Source organism: Aythya marila (assembly GCF_965140915.1).
Source record: "Aythya marila genome assembly, contig: HAP1_HAP1_SCAFFOLD_229, whole genome shotgun sequence".
In the NCBI taxonomy this organism is placed as follows: Eukaryota; Metazoa; Chordata; class Aves; order Anseriformes; family Anatidae; genus Aythya; species Aythya marila.
Genome location: NW_028136869.1, coordinates 126,439 through 146,971, shown reverse-complemented (window position 1 = coordinate 146,971; position 20,533 = coordinate 126,439). Strand labels below are relative to the sequence as shown.

Genomic DNA, 20,533 nt, shown 5'->3' with positions numbered 1-20,533 from the left:
TATGCTATGGAAGTATCTCCTAAATTACAGTGTTACAGAGACTGATCTCAAAAATATTTGGGAAAAAAACAAGATCCTACATAAAGTGGCTCAAGATGACACTTCCTGGGTATTTAGAGACATGTGGGAGAAACTAACTTCATGGATACCTGAATGGAATTGGCTCAAACAACTATTTGTTGGTATTATAATAGTAATGGCATTGTGTGTCTGTCATCCCCCATGACATCCAAAGAAAAATATTGTGCCCTAATATTGGAAAAACTCAAGAGTGGGGGATGTGAAGTGGTGCAAAAATGACAACAGGAGTAAGAAAATAAGAGGGGGGAATTGTGAGAAACAAAGGTGGTTTTGGTTGTGTGGGTTTTTGTTTTTTTTTTTTTTTTCAGTAGAATGTGTTTTTGCAGTGGAAAATTCCACTAACCTTGCATATTCAAAAGTGATTGTGCAGGCATGACAGTTGCATAGCAGTGGGGAGTATGTTAAGAAGCTAAGGGGAAGGTCCCACTGTCCCAAAATAAGGAGGATAGCTAAGAAAAACAGGACGAGCAGTGCAAAATCAGTAAAAACAAAAATCACGGACACTCTAGTCAAGAGAGAAGAAGGGAAAAAAAAAGGAAAAGGAGAAATTAATGGTTGGACAAATAAAATTGTGCATATATGGTATAGCAAGAAGCATCGAGTAGTTTGTGAACTTGTAGTACACAGCCGATGAGGAAACGGGAGGAATCAAGCATCAGGCAATAGGGAATATAAGGCTATGATATACTTTTACTGTGCGCTCCTGCTTGCAGGACTCCCACCATTGCAATTGCGAATAAAATAGCTTCACAGAAGACCCTGTCTGAAAAAAATATTGAGATTTTTCTCACAGTCAGTAGGACTAAGGAAGCAATTGTCTCCCTATACTCAGCCCTGGTAAGACCATACCTTAAGTACTACGTTCAGCTTCGGGCCCCTCACTAGAAGAAGGATATTGAGTTGCTGGAATGCATTCAGAGAAGAGCAACTAACCTAGTGAAGGAACTAGAAAACAAGACACAAGGAGCATCTGAGGGAACTGGGGTTGTTTATTCTGGAGAAGAGGAGGCTGAAGGGAGACCTCATCGCTTTCTACAACTACCTGAAAGGAGGTTGTAGAGAGGAGGGTGTCTATTTTCTCAGGTGAAAAGTAATAGAATGCGAGACAACGGCCTCAAGTTCCGCCAGGGGAGGTTTAGATTGAATATTAGGAAGAATTTGTTCGTGGAGAGCGTGGTCAAGCACTGGAACAGGCTGCCCAGACAAGCAGTGGAATCTTTAAGAGACGTATGGATGTAGCACTTCTGGACATGACTTAGTTCTGGACTTGATGATCTTAAGGGTCTTTTTCAACCTAAATGATACTATGATTCTAAGATGTTTTTTAGATGCACAGATTGTTCGCAAGATTGGTTGGAACAACTTAAGAAGTTAAATGACTTTCAGTAAGTTTTCCCATTGTATTACTTTCAAAGTTTTAGCATTTAATGTTAACTTATGGCTCCACAGCATGCATGCATCAATCCTCTTTTTCCTATGGAACACATACATAACATTTACGATGTTGCCATTTAACCCCATATGCAATATACAAGAATAACTGTCACCAGGGGTCAAGTTTAAGCCATGCACCTCAAATAGTGAACAAAACATTGAATTAATATATACTGGTACACACACAATTTTATCTCATGAATAAGTAAAAATAAAGAAAGTGAAGCCTAAGAAGAAATATCTAGAAATATTTTCAAAAGTATATTTGCGTATCATTCAAAAATTTCTTTCCAAACTGTGAATTCTCAGAGCATAGATTTCCAAGTCATTACAACACAGGCTTAGAGCAAGCAGTGACTTGAGAATTACACATGAATGAGAGACTTCTCTGCTCAAAGGGAGTTCTAAGAAAGTAGCCGTATATCGGTATATTCAGCTGTTCTGAGCTTTAAATCCTTAAAGCAAGTAGCATAATGTATACATCCAGTACTTTTCTTTTTAAACCTTTTTTTTTTTTTTAAGTGAAAAAGAAAATAAGACTAAAAGAGCTGAAAACTTGAATAATATGATTCGAATCACTAAAAACAGTTTTTGTTAAAACAGTAATCTTGTGGAGGCTTAAAACAGGTATAACAAGAAATAAGCGTCCAATGTCAACAGCATCTTAACACAAACATATGCTATGGAAGTATCTCCCGAATTACAGTGTTGGTGTTATAGGGGATACAACAGCAATTAAGAGGACTACTTGCTAGCCCTTGCCACTATTCTTCCACATTCAGTACAGCCTACAACCCCTGCTACGTCCCCAGATACAACCAGAAAAGAACATATTCTCTAAACTCTCACCACTATTTCTCTCCACCATGGCACTTTCTGGTACAGCATACTGGGGGGGGTGTGCATGTAGATGTTAAACCTTTTGAATTTGAAGTTAATTTAGAAGTAATCATTTTATAAGATAAATGTAACAGTCCAATAATTTGATGTCTGCCAAAACACCTAACCCAAAAGAATAAACCAGATTTCACGTACTAGAACCAAAGAGAAAGCAAGCTTTTAACTTAAAGAGATAGAAACTTACTATAATTTTTAGCATGTTATTTGGGGAAAAAAAAATAAAATGTTCCTAAGCAATGAAACAAATATACATGTTTATAACTATGGCAAACAGTTCCAATATTAACTGTTACTTACCAAAATCTACCCTTGTTAGTATGCACTGCATGGGATGGTCAGTTGTATGCCTCGTTGTTGTTGCACCACTTTCATAACAAGTTGCACACAAATCGTAATCATAGCAAATTAAACACTTGTATCTGCGACCTCGAAAATTTCCTTTTAAACATGCATCACAGCTGACACCTGTGAATAAAAAAAAAATAGAGGAAAAAATAATTTTACATTGTTATAATGATACAGATTTGTTGCTATCATCTCCCAACAACAACCAAAAAAGAAATTCAGCCCAAAGCTTTTATGTAGCTGATGAAAATAAGACAGCTTTAAACATATTTTTATTTTTAAAAAGGCAACAGTCACCCGAATTGAAAGTTAAACTTAAAGTAAAATAAATTAAAAAACACAGTCAGTCACCTAAACTGATAGATGGTTAAGCTATAAATTATTTTATAATCACTTCTTCCTTGTTTGGAATTTTGGTTCAAAACATTCTCAAGGTTAAACAGTATAGCAGTTGATCTGGAAGTTTCTACAAAAACAAGCAAACAAAAACTCCCCACAGCAGACCATCTCACAAACCACAGATAAGCACATACCACCACATAATAACATCCCTCCCAGGCTTTTGTGTTTATTTTTTATACATTCTAACATTTCAATTCTGAAGAATGCCACTCTTCACAATGCATACATATCTGTGTGGTGGTTTCGCAGCTGTAGGTAGCTCAGCACCACCAGACTGCTCTCTCACTCCTACTCCTCAAAAGAAAAGAGGGAGGAAAGATGATAAAAATAGCTCATGGGTTGAGATAAGGACAGGGAGATCACTCACCAACTGTCACAAGCAAAACAGACTCAGCATAAAGGAGATGTAATTGATAACAGACTTAGAGCCGTGAGAACTAAAAACAAACTAAAAACACCTTCCTCCCCCATCCACCCTCTTCTTCCACCTCCCTGAGCAGCACAGGGGAATGGGGATTGTGGTCAGTCCATAACACTTAGTCATGTGCTGCTCCTTCATGGTTAGTCTTTTCTCCTGCTCCAGCGTGGGGTCCTTCCCGCAGGACATGGTCCTTCCCAAACTTATCCTACATGGGCTTCCCAAAGACTGCAGTTCTTCAAGAACTGCTCCAATATGGGTCTGTGCCATGGGGTGCAGTCCTTCAGGAACAGACTGCTCCAATATGGGTCCCCCATGCACAGCAGTTCCTGCCGGAGCACCTGCTCCACCGTGGGCTCCTTCACAGGCTACAGAGTGGATATCTACTCCACTGTGGTACTCTATAGGCTGAAGGGGGAACAGCCCGCTCCACCATGGTCCTCTCCAATACAATCTTGGAGTTGAGATCAGGGTCTTCTATTTTGAAGTAAACATGAAAATTAAGATGTACGCAAGTTACATTGCATCAGCTCTTCAGCTTCTTCCTTTTGGGAGGTTCAATCTTTGCACTACAAATCAGTCACACTGCCTGTGTCAGGAAAAGGCTTCGTAACTTCTAAAGGTTTTGCAATTTTCTCTATACTGTTTCAGCTCTCTATTGTCTCTTCCCACTGACTGGAAGAGGAGAAACAACCCCCATTTTTAAAAAGGGAAAAAAGGAAGACCTGGGGAACTACAGGCCAGTCAGTCTCACCTCTGTGCCCAGCAAGACCATGGAGCAGATCCTCCTGGAAACTATGATACAGCACATGGAAAATAAAAAGGTGATTTGTGACAGCCAACATGGCTTCACTAAGGGCAGATCATGCCTGACAAATCTGGTGGCCTTCTATGATGGGATTACGGCATTGGCAGATAAGGGAAGAGCAACTGCCATCATCTACTTGGATTGTGCAAAGCATGTGACGCTGTCCCACACAACATCATTGTCTCTAAATTGGAGAGACATGGATTTGAAGGACGGACCACTTGGTGGGTAAGGAATTGGGTGGATGTTCTCACTCAAAGAGTTGCTGTCAATAGGTCAATGTCCAGGTGGAGATCAGTAACGAGCGGTGTTCCTCAGGGGTCAGCAATGGGACCGGCGCTGTTTAACATCTTTGTTGGTGATATGGACAGTGAGATTGAATGCACCCTCAAGCAGGTTTGCCAATGACACCAAGCTGTGTGGTACGGTTGACATACTGAAAGGAAAGGATACCATCATAGAAGGACTTTGACAGGCTTAAGAAGTGGGTCTGTTCAAACCTCATGAAGTTCAACAAGGCCAAGTACAAGATCCTGCACCTGGGCTGGGGCAATCCTAAACACAAATACAAGCTGGGCAGAAAATGGATTGAAAGCAGCCCCAATGAAAGGACCTGAGGGTCTTGGTTGATGAGAAGCTCAACATGAGCCAGCAATGTGTGCTTGCAGCCCAGAAAGCCAACTGTATCCTAGGCTGCATCAAAAGAAGCATGGCCAGCAGGTCAAGGGAGGTGATTCTCCCCCTCTACTCTGCTCTTGTGCGACCCCACCTGGACCACTGCATCCAGCTCTGGGGCCCCCAGCACAAGAAGGACATGGACATATTAGAACAAGTCCAGAGGAGGGCCTCAAGGCTTTAAAGTAAAAGAGGATAAGTTTAGATTAGATATAAGGAAGACATTCTTTACTCTGAGGGTGCCAAGGCACTGTAACAGGTTTCCCAGAGAATTAGTAGATGCCCCATCCCTGGAGGTGCTCAAGGCCAGGTTGGATGGGGCTTTGAGCAACCTGATCTAGTGGAAGGTGCCCCTGTCCATGGCAGAGGGTTGGTCTAGATGACCATAGAATATGCCGAGTTGGAAGGGACCCATAAGAATCATTGAGTCCAACTCCTGGCTCCACACAGGTCTATCCAAAAATTCAGACCATATGACTAAGAGCACAGTCCAAATGCTTCTTAAACTCCGACAGGCTTGGTGCCGTGACTACTTCCCTGAGGAGCCTGTTCCAGTGCGTGACAACCCTTTCAGTGAAGAATCTCTTCCTGATATCCAGCCTGAACCTCCCCTGTTGCAGCTTGACTCCATTCCCTTGGGTCCTATCACTGGTCACCAGAGAGAATAGATTGGAGCCTGCCCCTCCGCTCCCCCTTGCGAGGAAGTTGTAGACCGCAACGAGGTCTCCCCCTAGCCTCCTCTTTTCCAGCCTGAACAGGCCAAGTGACCTCAGCTGCTCCTCGTACATCTTCCTCTCTAGGCCCTTCACCTTCTTAGTAGCCCTTCTTTGGACACTCTCCAATAGTTTCACATCCTTTTTGTACTCTGGTGCCCAGAACTGCACACAGTACTCGAGGTGAGGCCTCACCAGTGCAGAGTAGAGCGGGACAATCACTTCCCTTGCCCGACTAGAAATGCTGAGCTTGATGCACCCCAGGATACGGTTGGCCCTCCTGGCTGCCAGGACACGCTGCTGGCTCATATTCAGCTTGCTATCAACCAATTGTCTGAAAAAAAATATATATATATTGAGATATTTCTCACAGGAGGACGATCACCTCCCTGGTCCTGCTGGCTACACTATTCCTGATACAAGCCAGGATGCCGTTGGCCTTCTTGGCCACCTGGGCACACTGCTGGCTCATGTTCAAGCAAGCATCAACCAACACCCGCAGATCCTTTTCCTCTGCACAGCTCTCCATCCACTCTGCCCCAATCCTGAAGCGTTAAATGGGATTCTTGTGGCCAAAGTGCAGGACTCGGCACTTAGCCACGTTGAACCTCATCCCATTGGCCTCTGCTCATCAGTCCAACCTGAGCAGGTCCCTCTGCAGGGCCTTCCTATCCCCCGGGAGATCGACACTTCCCCCCAACTTGGTGTTGTCTGCAAACTTACTGAGGGTGCGCTCAATTTCCTCATCCAAATCATCAATAAAAGTATTAAGGGGGCCTTAATGATGGGCCCCAACATCGACCTCTGGGGAGCACCACTCATGACCGATGAAATCAACTGCCCCAGGGGTGGAAACACAGCCCTACCATTTGCCATGGACTGATCCAGACTGCACTTGAACAGGGGGAAGCTCCTGAACACCTGCAGTATGTTGATGACATCATTGTGTGGGGCAACACAACAGAAGAAGTTTTTGAGAAAGGGAAGAAAATAGCCCAAATCCTTCTGAAGGCTGGCTTTGCCATAAAACAAAGTAAGGTCAAAGGACCTGCACGAAAGATCCAGTTTTAGGAATAAAATGCCAAGATGGACGTAGTCAGATCCCAATGGCTGTGATCAGTAAAGTAACAGCTGTGTCTCCACCAACTAGCAAAAAAGGAAACACAAACTTTTTTAGGCGTCATGGTTTTTTTGAGAATGCACAATCCAAATTACAATCTGATTTCTCTTTCAAGTGACCCAGAAGAAGAACCATTTCAGATGGGTCCCTGAACAACAACAAGCCTTTGAACAAATGAAACAGTAGCCCTTGGGCCAGTCTGGGCAGGACAAAATGTAAAAAAAAAAAAGTGCTCTACACTGCAGCCAGGGAGAATGGCCCTAGCCAGAGACTCTGGCAGAAAGAGCCAGAGGAGACTTGAGGGTGACCCCTAGGGTTTTGGAGACAGGGATGCAGAGGATCCAAGGCCTGCTATACCTCAATTGAGAGATACTGGCAGTATATGAAGGAGTTCAAGCTGCTTCGGAAGTGGTTAGTACTGAAGCACAGCTCCTCTTGGCACCCCGACTGACGGTGCTGGGCTGGATGTTCAAAGGAAGGGTCCCCTCTATGATGCAACTGATGTTACAGAGGAAGTGGGTTGCACTGATCACACAACAGGCTCAAATTGGAAACCCCAGGGGCAACCTTATGGCACTCTACAGGTACCTGAAAGGAGGCTGTAGCGAGGTGGGGGTTGGTCTATTCTCCCACGTGCCTGGTGACAGGACGAGGAGGAATGGGCTAAAGTTGCACCAGGGGAGGTTTAGGTTGGATATTAGGAAGAACTTCTTTACTGAGAGGGTTGTTAGGCATTGGAATAGGCTGCCCAGGGAAGTGGTGGAGTCACCATCCCTGGAGGTCTTTTAAAGACGTTTAGATGTAGAGCTTAGTGATATGGTTTAGTGGAGGACTGGTTAGTGTTAGGTCAGAGGTTGGACTAGGTGATCTTGGAGGTCTCTTCCAACCTAGATGATTCTGTGATTCTGTGAACTTTGTACGCGATCGTAGACCATCCAGAGGGCAGGGACTTTGAAATATCACCAGAGGAGGAGAAGATGCATGCTGAAGAGGCCCCACTGTATAAATAAACTACCAGAATATGAGAAGTAGTATGACCTGCTCACTGGTGGGTCCTGTTGTATTGTGGAAAAGAATCAGAGGTGGAAGGCTGCTGTACGGAGTCCCACAAGACAAGTTGCAGAAGCTGCTGAAGGAGAAGGTGAATTGATCCAATTTGCAGAAGTGAAGGCCAGAGTCAGGCCACTGAAGAACATCAAAAAACAACCAGCAGGTGGATCCGGCTGCTAGAATTGAAGTGGCTCAGGTGGATATGGACTGGAAATCTAAGGGTAAGTTTTTTATAGCTCAGTGGGCCCATGACACCTCAGGCCATCAAGAGATGTTCTGTCAAGTATTGGGGCAATGCAACCAGAACTGGCTTCAGCCTACAACAAAGCACTACCACGTAACACCTCTAATGCCTATAAGGATCATTATGACAGAGGGAGCCCAAAGTCATGGACTAAATAAGCACAACAGGCATTTTAAAGGGATGTTCTATGGACTAAGGGAATGATATCTGTGTACATCCAAGGACGGAAAGGGTGAGGGCGATTAATGAGGACATATTGGGATGTGTAAGACCTGAGATAGCATAGAATATGGGGTGGATATTGTCCTGGTTTCAGCCGGGATAGAGTTATTTTTCTTCGTAGTGGATGGTATGGTTCTGTCTTTTGGATTTAGGATGACAATAATGTTGATAACACACCAATGTTTTAGTTGGTGCTGAACATTGCTTACACTAAGTCAAGGACTTTTCTGCTTCTTAAACTTCCCTGCCAGAGAGGAGGCTGGGGGTGCACAAGAAGCTGTGAGGGGACAGAACCACAACAGCTGACCCGAACTGGCCAAAGGGATATTCCACATGACATGCTCAACAATAAAACTCGGGGGAGCTGGGGGGGGGGAGGGGGCTGCCGCTGCTCGGGCACCAGCTGGGCATTGGTCAGCAGGTGGCGAGCAACTGCACCGTTCATCACTTGCTTTGTATATTCTTTTATTATTATAATTATTAATATTTCCCCTTCCTTTTCTGTCCTATTAAACTGTCTTTATCTCAAACCCCAAGTTTTACCTTTTTGTGGTTCTCTCCCCCACCCCACTGTGGGTCGGGGGAGTGAGCAAATGGCTCAAATGTTCCCAGGGGGTCAGGGGGGTTGTGGTGCCACCTAAGGAGTACCTAAATAATAAGTCGAAGGCATGCTCAAGTGCCTGCTGCTCTGGGGTGAGGCTGTTCCCTCTCTAACTCCTAGTCCTGCTGCATCCCTTTTTGCAAAATGAATATTATATAAATATATTTGCATATAAATATATACATTTATAAAATTTATAAACTGTTCTTTGCTAAAATATTATAAAATAATTAAATGTGAACAGAAAGTAATTAAATAAGAGGAAAACAAAACAAAACAAAACAAAACAAAAAAAACAGATTTGGGTCATGCCACTAGAGAAGTCTGCTGAACAAGCCCTAAAATGTTTGGGATGGAAAGGAAAGTTTAAGAGAATGGGGTGTACCAAAAGAACCGGAAGGAGAACTGGAGACACAAATAAGTTTGAGCATGCACAAAGGCTATGGGTCCCTCCAAGGAGGCTACTACTTGAGGGGCATCCATGTAACCCCTGCTCCAGGCAAAGATACCAGTCCTGTGAGCTGAAACAAGAGGCCCCCATGCCCAAGATGCAAACCGCCAGGATGACCATGCTGGATTACTAGGGCAGTTTACAGGCTTTACGCTGTGCTGCAAGACACAGGCAACACTATCCACTAAAATGGATATCTAGAACAAAATGCCAATTTCAAAAGAACATGCAATGTAGTGATCCTAACTGTAGGACTCTTGTACATCAAGGAGTTACTGATCCACATAACAGTTAGCCTGAGTAGGCCCAGGCCTGTGTTGTGCTGCACATATCCCTTGGCTGTGGGGAAAACTTAGCCAGCTCATTGTAACAGAGGACCCTGCAGGAAGCTCCCACTTGGTACCAGCATTTAGAATCATAGAATATCCTGAGCTGGAAGGAACTCAACCCACAAGGATCATTGAGTCCAACTCCTGGCTCCACACAGGACCACCCAAAAATCAAACCATATTTCTGAAAGCATTGTCCAAACACTTCTTGAACTCTGGCAGGCTTGACCACTTCTCTCGGGAGCCTGTTCCAGTGCACAACCACCCTCTCAATGAAGAACCTTTTCCTGCCTGAACCTCCTCATCACAGCTTCATGCCATTCCCTCGGGTCCTATCACTAGTCAGAGAGAAGAGATCAGCACCTCCCCCTCCACTCCCCCTCGAGGAAGACCCTCAGTCTCCTCCTCTCTAGGCCAAACAAACCAAGTGACTTCAGCCACTCCTCATAGGTCTTGCCCTCTAGACCCTAGTTGTGGTTTAACCCAGCTGGCAACCAAGCACCACACAGCCATTTGCTCACCTTCCCCCCTCCCTCTCTGAGATGGGGGAGAGAATTAGAAAGAAATGAAAGCCTGTGGGTTGAGATAAAGTTTATTAGGACAGAAAACAAAGGAAAATAATAATAATGATAATAGCACTACTACTAATAATGTGTACGAAACAAGTGATGCACAATTGTACTGGGTCTGGCTGGAATGTTAACTTTCCCGGCAGCAGCCCATACAGTGCCGTACTCTGTACTTGTAGCTGGAACAGCAGTGTTATCACACCAGTGTTGTGTCTACTGCTGAGCAGCAGTGACACAGCATTGGGCCTTTCTCTAACCCTCCTAGGGGGTGGGCAAAAAGTGAGGAGAGAAACATCACTAGGGCAGCTGACCTAAACCAATCAAAGGGATATTCCATACCATGTGGTGTCACACTCAGCAATAAAAGGTGGAAACAGGAAGAAGAGGGGAGGGGTGGGCTCTCGTTGAGAAGACGTCGGTCCTCCTCTCGAACACCGGCTGCGTGCGTTGAGGCCTTGCTTCAAGGACGTGGTCAATCATCGCTCATTTGTGGGAAGTAGAGAGTAATTTCTTTCCTCTGCACTTCCATATAGCTTTCATTTATTTTGTTTGTTTGTTTTCCTCCCTTTTTCCCCTTTCCCTTTTACTTCCCCTTAGTTAAATTGTTTAGTTCATGGTAGTCTTTATTTAATTATTATAATTATTTCCCTTTAATTAAATTATCCTTATCTCAACCCGTGAGTTGTTCTTTGTGTGAGGAATGTTTTAACAATTCGTGTCCATAAAGAACAATTCTGTTTGAAATGTTTGAATCCTGTCTGCCTCTGGGCCCTGCACTGGCAATTCAATGCTTGAACCACAGCTGCAGTGTGTCCCAGTCTCCCCCTCATTCCTCATTCTAGCCAATTTATCACTTCTTAAATTTATGAACCTGTTTGCTTTTGTTATTCCGGACTTCTATTTCTAACACTGCTATAGATGTGTCTGTGAATGGCTGGGGAAGAATGTTTTAATTACCCGTGTGTCTGGGAGTTTCAGAACAACTGATAACAACTAGTGACTGTTATGGGATACTATGTGGATCTTTGGTATCTGGTTAGGGGGGGGGGGCCGAGAAAGAAGCTGAAAAGCGGCTGGGAGACAAGATTTGAAGAAGGTGTTTTGAAGAAGGTGTTCTGTAAACTTGGGATGGTGCCCAGTAAGTACAAAGGGGAAGAGGAAGACTGCGAGCCTTCAGCATGGAAGACCCCTAGAGACCCCCAGAAGAGACCCCAGAGGAGACCGCGCATGCTCCAGTAGGAGGGACTGCACCCCGGAAGCTAATTTTAATAATCTATTTTTTTAGAAGTAGTAATGAATATGTATTAGTCTAGGAGCATAAAAATCAGCTGCTTGATGTAACTGGTGTGCGTCCTGGTGGAGCGGAGACTCCCGGTGCACCCAGCGCTGTTTGCTTACCTCTATTCCTTTATATTCTTTCAATAAATCCTATTTTTTTATTTAATCCTAATTTGAATCCTGAGCCATTTATAACAATTTGGGGGCTCGTCCGGGATGGCTATAGTTCCTGAATTCTGATTTAATCTAGGAGGGGCGCCCCACCATTTGGTGGCTCCTGTTTGACTCAGATCGGGACTAATGCCATCCTGAACCTGAATAAAGGTAAGCAAAGAATTTGATTTTTTTTGAGCTCCCTTGCCGGCTGTGTTTTTGTGCCCGTAATTCTGCGCGCGAAGATCCGGACGAAGACGACAGGGTCGTTTGGATACCGTTCGGTTGGATTCCGGTGTCCGGAATCGAACCGGATGAAGACGACAGTCGTTTGGATACCGTCTGGTTCGATCCCAGACGAAGACGCTTGTGGATACCGTCCGGTTGGACTCTGGACGAAGACGACTGATTCGTAAGATACCGTCCGGTTGGGTAAAGGTACGGTTGCCCGTGTTTGTGTGTGAGAGTGTAACAGACTTCTAAAGTCAGCGTGGAGGTCTTTTTGTTTTCTCACCAGTTCTAATCTCCTGTTGGGGGGGGTTGGGCTGGTGAATGGAGTGATACGTGGGTGGGTGATAGGTCCTAAACCCCCTGCAAGACACTCTCACTGGGGGCAACCAAGGGCTGTGGGAATTGCCACTAGTAAAATTCCCGGATGGGTCAGATAAAATCGAAGACCAAGGACCAGAAAGGGAGCAAATTACCAGATATATGACCAAAAAGTCCATTATGAATAATGATTAGAAATTGGAACAATAGGGGCCCCAGAAAATTAAAGAGTAAATTGAAAATGATCCAGTATTTTATGATAGAATGACCAAAAGAACCCTTAAGACCCCATGTATTTTGATCCACGGAGGACGGGGTCTGTCAGGCTTTAAACATTAATAGTAGAATAGCTGTGGATCCGGAAAAGAGCAAGCTGAAACAATGGAATTAGAAATTAGAGAGCAATTGATTAAGAATGAATATGTGCTGCATTTGTGCCTGTGCTGCACTTATACCACCAGATAACAGGAGCCTCTCGGACCCCGAGAACCAGATCAAAAACAACCTCATGGTTCAGATTTTAATCAAGGGGTCTGAGATAAGGAGGACTGTTCACAAAGGGACAGGTTAGGAATATGTATATGTATAGGAATGTTTATGTATATGTAACTCTTTACTAAAGCAATTTGCCATGTTAGGCGTGTACGACTTTGGTGGGACTACCCGCCCCGTGCTGCATGGAACTGAGTAAACATACCTACTTTACAATCTTACGGATTGTGGAGTCAGCTTTCTGTGAGTCATTTTGGTGAGCCAGGCAGGAGACACTCTGCTCGGCTGTGGGATCGGCTGCAGCGTGGACACCCCTAGGTGCACCCTGAGCGTTTTGCTCGGAGGGGACTCCACTCTCAGCTGCTCACCGCAGGAGCAAAGATCTCCTGAAACTGCAGACAAACGGTATGTTTTCGGCTGCTGGAGGGATACTAACTGGAGTGTTAATAATTGTATGTGTTTTTATGTATGTATTTTGTGTTGTATTTTGTGTTGAAATTTTGTATATTGTAATATTTTCATATTGTACGTATTTTGTGTTGAAAGTATTTGTGTAAGTGTAAGGGTTTGAAACAAAGTGTTACAAGTCACTTCACAAAGAACACAGTCAGAGACAATACTTATTTGGTTGGTTATCATTCTAAGTTATATTCCTGTGGTATGAATGAGATGTGCTGGAGGCCTCCGTGTGCGATTGTGCTGTGTGAGTGAGACGCAGCGTTGCTGCAAAGCGAGTGCAGAGTTCCGATCCATGGTTCCATACTCTCTGCAAGGGGAGTGGGCAGAGATGAACGAAGTGCTTGACAGACTGAAAAGAAGTGCTGTTTTATCCAAGTTTGAGTGGTGGTGCCTAATATATGGGCCCGGTGTATCTTGTGTATCTCGTGTATCCTATTTTTGCTCTTAAATGTTTTGACTGTGACAAGAAAAAGGCAGGAGCATGATCTGACTCTACTGGTGCTTTCGGCTGTGCTTCCTGCAACATATGAGGCCCGCACAGGCCGAGACCTGGACTCGCTGAGACCTGAACAGGCCGAGAGACCGGAGCGGCGCCGAGAGACTGGAGCGGCGCTGGGAGACCAGAGAAACTACGGAGGGACTACCGCTGGACGGAGAGAGCCCTGGGACGCTGCAGAGCCACGGACGGCTCTGAGAGACAAAGAATAGACCTGACAGAAGCTGCAAAACGCGGGGAAATTGAAGTAATTGCGGAACATCCGAGATCGAGTTGCTACGGGAGATCAGAGGCGTCAGTGGACACCGGCAGTCGACTCTCACCGTGAGGCGAGTCGGCACAGAGCAGAGGGGCGGACATCAGGACCCTGCAGCCTGTCTGACGTAACCATGGAGGCAGCGGCAGCAGCGGCTGTGCTGCTTCACTCTAGCATTCTTTTTATAAAAGGTTTATCTTGCAATGCAAAAAGGACTATTAGTCCCCAGATTGATGTTATAACCATTACTAATGACGACTTAGCTCTATTGCAGGTCAGGAGTGCAGAGACGCAGATTACACTGCCAAATGACCACCGGCAGGCTCTTTCACAAACCTAAGGTTGCAGCTGGCACTGCCTGCAGCCGTATAGCAGACGTTACACTCTCTTTCCTAACTAGTAATCATGTGTCTCATCCATTTGTGGTGAATGGTCAGTGGCAAAAAGAAAAGGAGGATGCCACTGACACTAACAGCATGGGTAATAGGAGTAGTATAAGTGACACAGGTGACGGTGCGGAGCGCTCTGCCTGCTGTTCACCTTCGCCCGACAATGTGACTTGTATCTACAAGAATGTATCTACAAGAAGTGGCGATGTGACAGAGATCCTTATTGTAAGGATGGAAGTGATGAAATTAACTGCCCTTCCTGGACCTGCAGGCCAGACCAGTTCAGATGTGAAGATGGGAACTGTGTCCATAGGAGTAGGCAGTGCAGTGGTCTGAGAGACTGTCTGGATGGCACTGATGAAACAATGTTATTCAGTGCTCTGGACCTGGCAAATTCAAGTGCAGAAGTGGAGAATGCATAGATATCAATAAAGTGTGTAACCAGCAGAGAGACTGCAAGGACTGGGGTGATGAGCCCCTGAAGGAATGCAACATAAATGAATGTGACTGTCCAGCTGAGTTTGAGTTTGTAAACAAGAGAAACTGTGGAGGTATTGATGAATGCCAAAACCCTGGTATCTGTAGTCAAATCTGTATCAACCTGAAATGTGGCTACAAATGTGAATGTAGCCGTGGCTATCAGATGAATCCTGCTACAGGAACCTGGAAAGGGCCATACGGCAAAGCAAATTAGATAACTGTTATTTAACTTGTCAGAAGATAAAAAAGAAAGTGTTTCAACAAGCAGCCATGGGAGGGAAGAATCACTGAACCCCCGATGTGAGGGACTGTACCTTGTTTTACTGACTACTGAAACAGCTGTGAGAACTGCAGAAAGGGACCCACGCATCCAGAATAAAAGGACCAGTAACTACTGAAACTTGGAGGGTTGTCTGCTCCTGGGAAACTGAAACTCAAGCTAAGGGAGAACTAATATTCTGGCAACGAGGCTCTGCATGAATGAAGGATGCTAAATAAAGGGGACAAGCCTAAAGGGAGAAAACGGAGAAGGCAAGACCGGGGCAGGACCCTCCACTGCGGTGTGTATGGTCTACCGAGGGAGGCAACCCCTATGGGTATTGACTGCTGAGTGAGAGGGCCTCGACCGGACTTCTCCCACACTAAGATCAGGTTGTCCCGAGAAAATAACATAAAAAAAAAACCTTTTTTTTAAACCTATATAAAATTGTGATTCGTTTTACAGGAGCTGGATCACCCTGACAGGCCGAACGGTAACACAAGCCTGAAGTGACCCTGAAAGCGGGCCTAACTCCTTGACTGAAGGCGTTTGCCTATTATGATCCAGCTACGTGGGCAGAAGACAGATCCTGGGACTATAGGACCCCAGTATATATACTTAATAGAATTATTAGCTGTAATAGAAATAGTTATAAATGATGAGAACTGATTTAAATGAGTTATAAAGATGAGAACTGCTTTGTATCAAAATTGCCTAGCTTTGGATTATTTACTAGCACAAGAAGGAGAAGTCTGTGGAAAATTTAGCTTTAGTAATTGCTGTTTAAAGATTGATAAAAAGGGTGTTTCTTCCTGGTAGCTGATAGAATGTTATGTTCTGGTTTAGGATGAGAAGAATGTTAATAATATGATGATTTTTTAATTGTTTTTAATTGTTACAGAGCAGTGCTTACACCAAGCCAAGGACCAAGCCAAATTCAGCTTCTCACTGTCCTGTCAGCAGGCAGGCTGGGAGGAGGGCTAGACTGCTCGGGGTTAGGTTGGGCATCGGACAGCAGGTGGTGAGCAATTGCATTGTGCATCACTTGTTTTGTACACATTATTACTAGTAGTACTATTATCATCATTATTGTTATTATTATTATTGTTATTATTTTCTTGTTTTTATCTCAACTCACAGGCTTCACTTTCCCATTTCTCTCTCCCATCCCAGAGAAGGAAGGGGGGGAGGTGAGCGAGCAAACACAAACCTGGAAGGATATGGAATGGGATTTATTTTCATGGCTGCCTGGTGGACCATGGGTTAAAAGAGTGTTATTTTTATTGTCATGTGGTGTAATTATGTTATTGTATATACCTTGTATGATACCTTGTCTTACATTATTAATACACCGGGTGATAAATAGTACATTTGTAATAACTTCATTAAAAAGGGAAGGGGATATGTCAATTATGATGTTTAAGAATTGGACCCTCCAAGAACAAACTGATGAAATCCAATTATTAATAACAGAAGAGACACGAATTGGGGATATTGAAAAGAAGATAAGGGATTGTGAGGAATGTTTTAACAATTCGTGTCCATAAAGAACAATTCTGTTTGAAATGTTTGAATCCTGTCTGCCTCTGGGCCCTGCACTGGCAATTCAATGCTTGAACCACAGCTGCAGTGTGTCCCAGTCTCCCCCTCATTCCTCATTCTAGCCAATTTATCACTTCTTAAATTTATGAACCTGTTTGCTTTTGTTATTCCGGACTTCTATTTCTAACACTGCTATAGATGTGTCTGTGAATGGCTGGGGAAGAATGTTTTAATTACCCGTGTGTCTGGGAGTTTCAGAACAACTGATAACAACTAGTGACTGTTATGGGATACTATGTGGATCTTTGGTATCTGGTTAGGGGGGGGGGCCGAGAAAGAAGCTGAAAGGCGGCTGGGAGACAAGATTTGAAGAAGGTGTTTTGAAGAAGGTGTTCTGTAAACTTGGGATGGTGCCCAGTAAGTACAAAGGGGAAGAGGAAGACTGCGAGCCTTCAGCATGGAAGACCCCTAGAGACCCCCAGAAGAGACCCCAGAGGAGACCGCGCATGCTCCAGTAGGAGGGACTGCACCCCGGAAGCTAATTTTAATAATCTATTTTTTTAGAAGTAGTAATGAATATGTATTAGTCTAGGAGCATAAAAATCAGCTGCTTGATGTAACTGGTGTGCGTCCTGGTGGAGCGGAGACTCCCGGTGCACCCAGCGCTGTTTGCTTACCTCTATTCCTTTATATTCTTTCAATAAATCCTATTTTTTTATTTAATCCTAATTTGAATCCTGAGCCATTTATAACATTTGCTTTACTTCTCCCCCTCCTCATCTAAAGGAGGGGGAGTGAGAGAGCGGTTGTGGGGTTTAGCTGCCCAGCACAGTAAAACCACCACAGTCCTTTTTGGCGCCCAACGTGGGGCTCGAAGGGTTGAGATAACAATAGAATTGATTAAACGCATACAACTAACACACTTGCTTGCTAGTAACCATGTACATTGTCCTGTTAATAATAATGGCTTTGTTCATATGTCATGCAATCCGTGTCATATTCTCCTTTCTCCTATATATCCGATCCGACAAAGTGCTACAATCTGTGTTCACTTTTTTTAATTCGCTGTGCTGCCAAGCACTGACCTTAGGTTTAATCTGGAATTCAGGCTCTGCGCTGTTATCGTTTGGGTCCCATGGAAACTATCTTTCAGAGAATATTCAGAACTACACTGCCTTCCTTTTCTCATCTGGACACCAGTTTATTAATAATATCAGGAATGGTACCTTTCCCTTCTTTCACAGTGGGCTAATTACAACAGTTTGGGAGTATTTTGAAGATCCATCTGTAACCCATGTATTGCTATTTCTAATTCTGAATAACAGGTTTCATTTTCTCTCTAAGATTAGTCGATTGTTTAGAAAACTTATTTGGGAATCTGTCCCGAAACAGTCTTGTGGCACGGTGTGTGGGATGATGTTAGCAGATACCTGTCACGAGTGTCTCCTCCAATAGTTTTGAACTTCACCCCGGAGCAAGTGCTAAATCCTAAAAACTTGGTAGAATGTTTGAGAGTTGTATGTCCTGACCCTGATAATGCCGGAGAACAACAGCTTGCAGCATTGTGCTGGGTCCTGGCTTATTCCTATCAAACACTGTTTAACATCATCCAGCAACTTGAAGAGCGGGAGGAAGTCTCTGAATCTGATGACCAAGTAACACATGCTGTGGCTGACCCAGAGGATCAACCAACTATGGTATCAGTCGCCCCCATAGTCAAGTCAAAACAATGGAAACGGAGGTCAGCTCGTTTAGTAAGGGAAGAAGGCTCTCCTAAGAAGGAGGGAGAAGGGGAATTGGCAGGCACCTCTAAAGCAGAGCCATCACAAAAACAGCAGGAAGACGAGACGGAAATCATAAAGGAATCAGAAATCACTCGATCCTTATCCCTGAGTGAGATGCGAGAAATACGAAAGGATTATGGTCGACGCCCAGGTGAACACATCCTCACTTGGCTGCTCCGATGCTGGGATGCTGGGGCCAATAGCATACAATTAGAAGGCAATGAAGCCAAGCAGCCGGGATCCCTCTCTAGAGAAAGGGTAATCGACAAAGTAATCAGGAGAGGAGCACAGGCCCTCAGCCTCTGGAGACGACTCCTGGCAGCTATCAAAGAAAGATATCCCCATAAGGAAGATATGGTATATCACATAGGCAAGTGGACCACTATGGATAAAGGTCTCCAACATCTGCGGGAATTAGCTGTGCGGGAGATGATTTATAGTGATTTGGACAATGCCCAGACACCTCAAGACCCCGATGAAGTCCAGTGCACAACATCCATGTGGCGTAAATTTGTGCAGAGTGCACCATCAGCACATGCCAGTACACTGGCAGCAATTCGCTGGGACGAGGGGATGGGACCAACAATGTATGATGTGTCCTGCCAGCTTCAACAATATGAAGACAATCTCTCTGCTCCGCTACAGTCCTGTGTCTCAGCTGTGGAGAAACTGTCTAAAGGACTTGACAAGCTCGTGGAGAAAGTATATTCCCCCTCATCTAGACAGAGTGATACTTCAGCCACTAAGAATCAGCATTCGCCTGCTCAAGAGAGAGAGTACCCAAGACGTACACCACGTGGCACCTTGTGGTTTTATCTGCGTGACCATGGGGAAAATAAGAGGAAATGGGATGGTGTACCTACTTCAACCCTAGCTGCTCGGGTACGTGAACTGAAAGGAAATACAGCAGCAAGAAGAGGGGTTCCTAAGAGAAATGCTGCTCCAGTGTCTCTTGGGCAGTACCCCAGAGGCAGTAGAAGAGCTGATGTTATTCTTGACCATGATGAAGGGACCTCTACCTCTCATTTGCAAGAATTAAGTGGCAGACGCTCCAGCCAGGACTAGAGGGGCCCTGCCTCTGGCCAGGTAGAGGAGAGGGATAACCGGATTTATTGGACTGTGTGGATCCGATGGCCTGGCACATCAGAACCACAAGAATACAAAGCTTTAGTGGACACTGGCGCACAATGCACCTTAATGCCATCAGGCTACCAAGGGACAGAACTCACCTGTATCTCTGGAGTGACAGGGGAATCCCAACAACTATCTGTACTGGAAGCTGAAGTGAGTCTAACTGGGAATGAGTGGCAAAAGCATCCCATTGTGACTGGCCCAGAGGCTCCGTGCATCCTTGGCATAGACTATCTCAAGAGAGGGTACTTCAAGGATCCAAAAGGATACCGGTGGGCTTTTGGCATAGCCGCTTTGAGCACAGAGAAGATTAGGCAGCTGTCTACCCTGCCTGGCCTTTCAGAAGACCCTTCTGTTGTAGGATTGCTGAAGGTTGAAGAACAACAGGTACCAATTGCTACCACAACGGTGCACCGACGGCAATATCGCACCAACCGAGACTCCCTGATTCCCATCCATGAGTTGGTTCACCGACTGGAGAGTCAGGGAGTAATCAGCAAGACTCGCTCACCCTTTAATAGTCCTATATGGCCAGTACGAAAGTCTAATGGTGAGTGGAGGCTAACAGTGGACTATCGAGGCCTGAATGAAGTCACGCCACCACTGAGTGCTGCAGTGCCGGACATGCTAGAACTTCAGTACGAACTAGAGTCAAAGGCAGCCAAGTGGTACGCCACAATTGATATTGCTAATGCATTTTTCTCCATCCCTTTGGCAGCAGCATGCAGGCCGCAGTTTGCCTTCACTTGGAGGGGCATCCAATACACCTGGAATCGGCTGCCCCAGGGGTGGAAACACAGCCCTACCATTTGCCATGGACTGATCCAGTCTGCACTGGAGCAAGGGGGAGCTCCTGAGCACCTTCAGTACATTGACGACATCCTCGTGTGGGGCAACACAGCA

At 44.8% G+C, this 20,533-nt stretch overlaps 1 protein-coding gene across 1 annotated transcript in view; it reads right to left on the bottom strand.

Annotated features, from left to right (window-relative positions):
• LOC309891415 (E3 ubiquitin-protein ligase KCMF1-like) overlaps nucleotides 1–20,533 on the bottom strand; it is a 133,919-nt gene that overhangs the window by 68,049 nt on the left and 45,337 nt on the right. Inside the window, exon 2 of the mRNA XM_082785786.1 lies at nucleotides 2,713–2,880. Coding sequence (XP_082641912.1) covers nucleotides 2,713–2,880 — 168 coding nt within the window. The remainder of the gene's footprint in view (nucleotides 1–2,712; nucleotides 2,881–20,533) is intronic.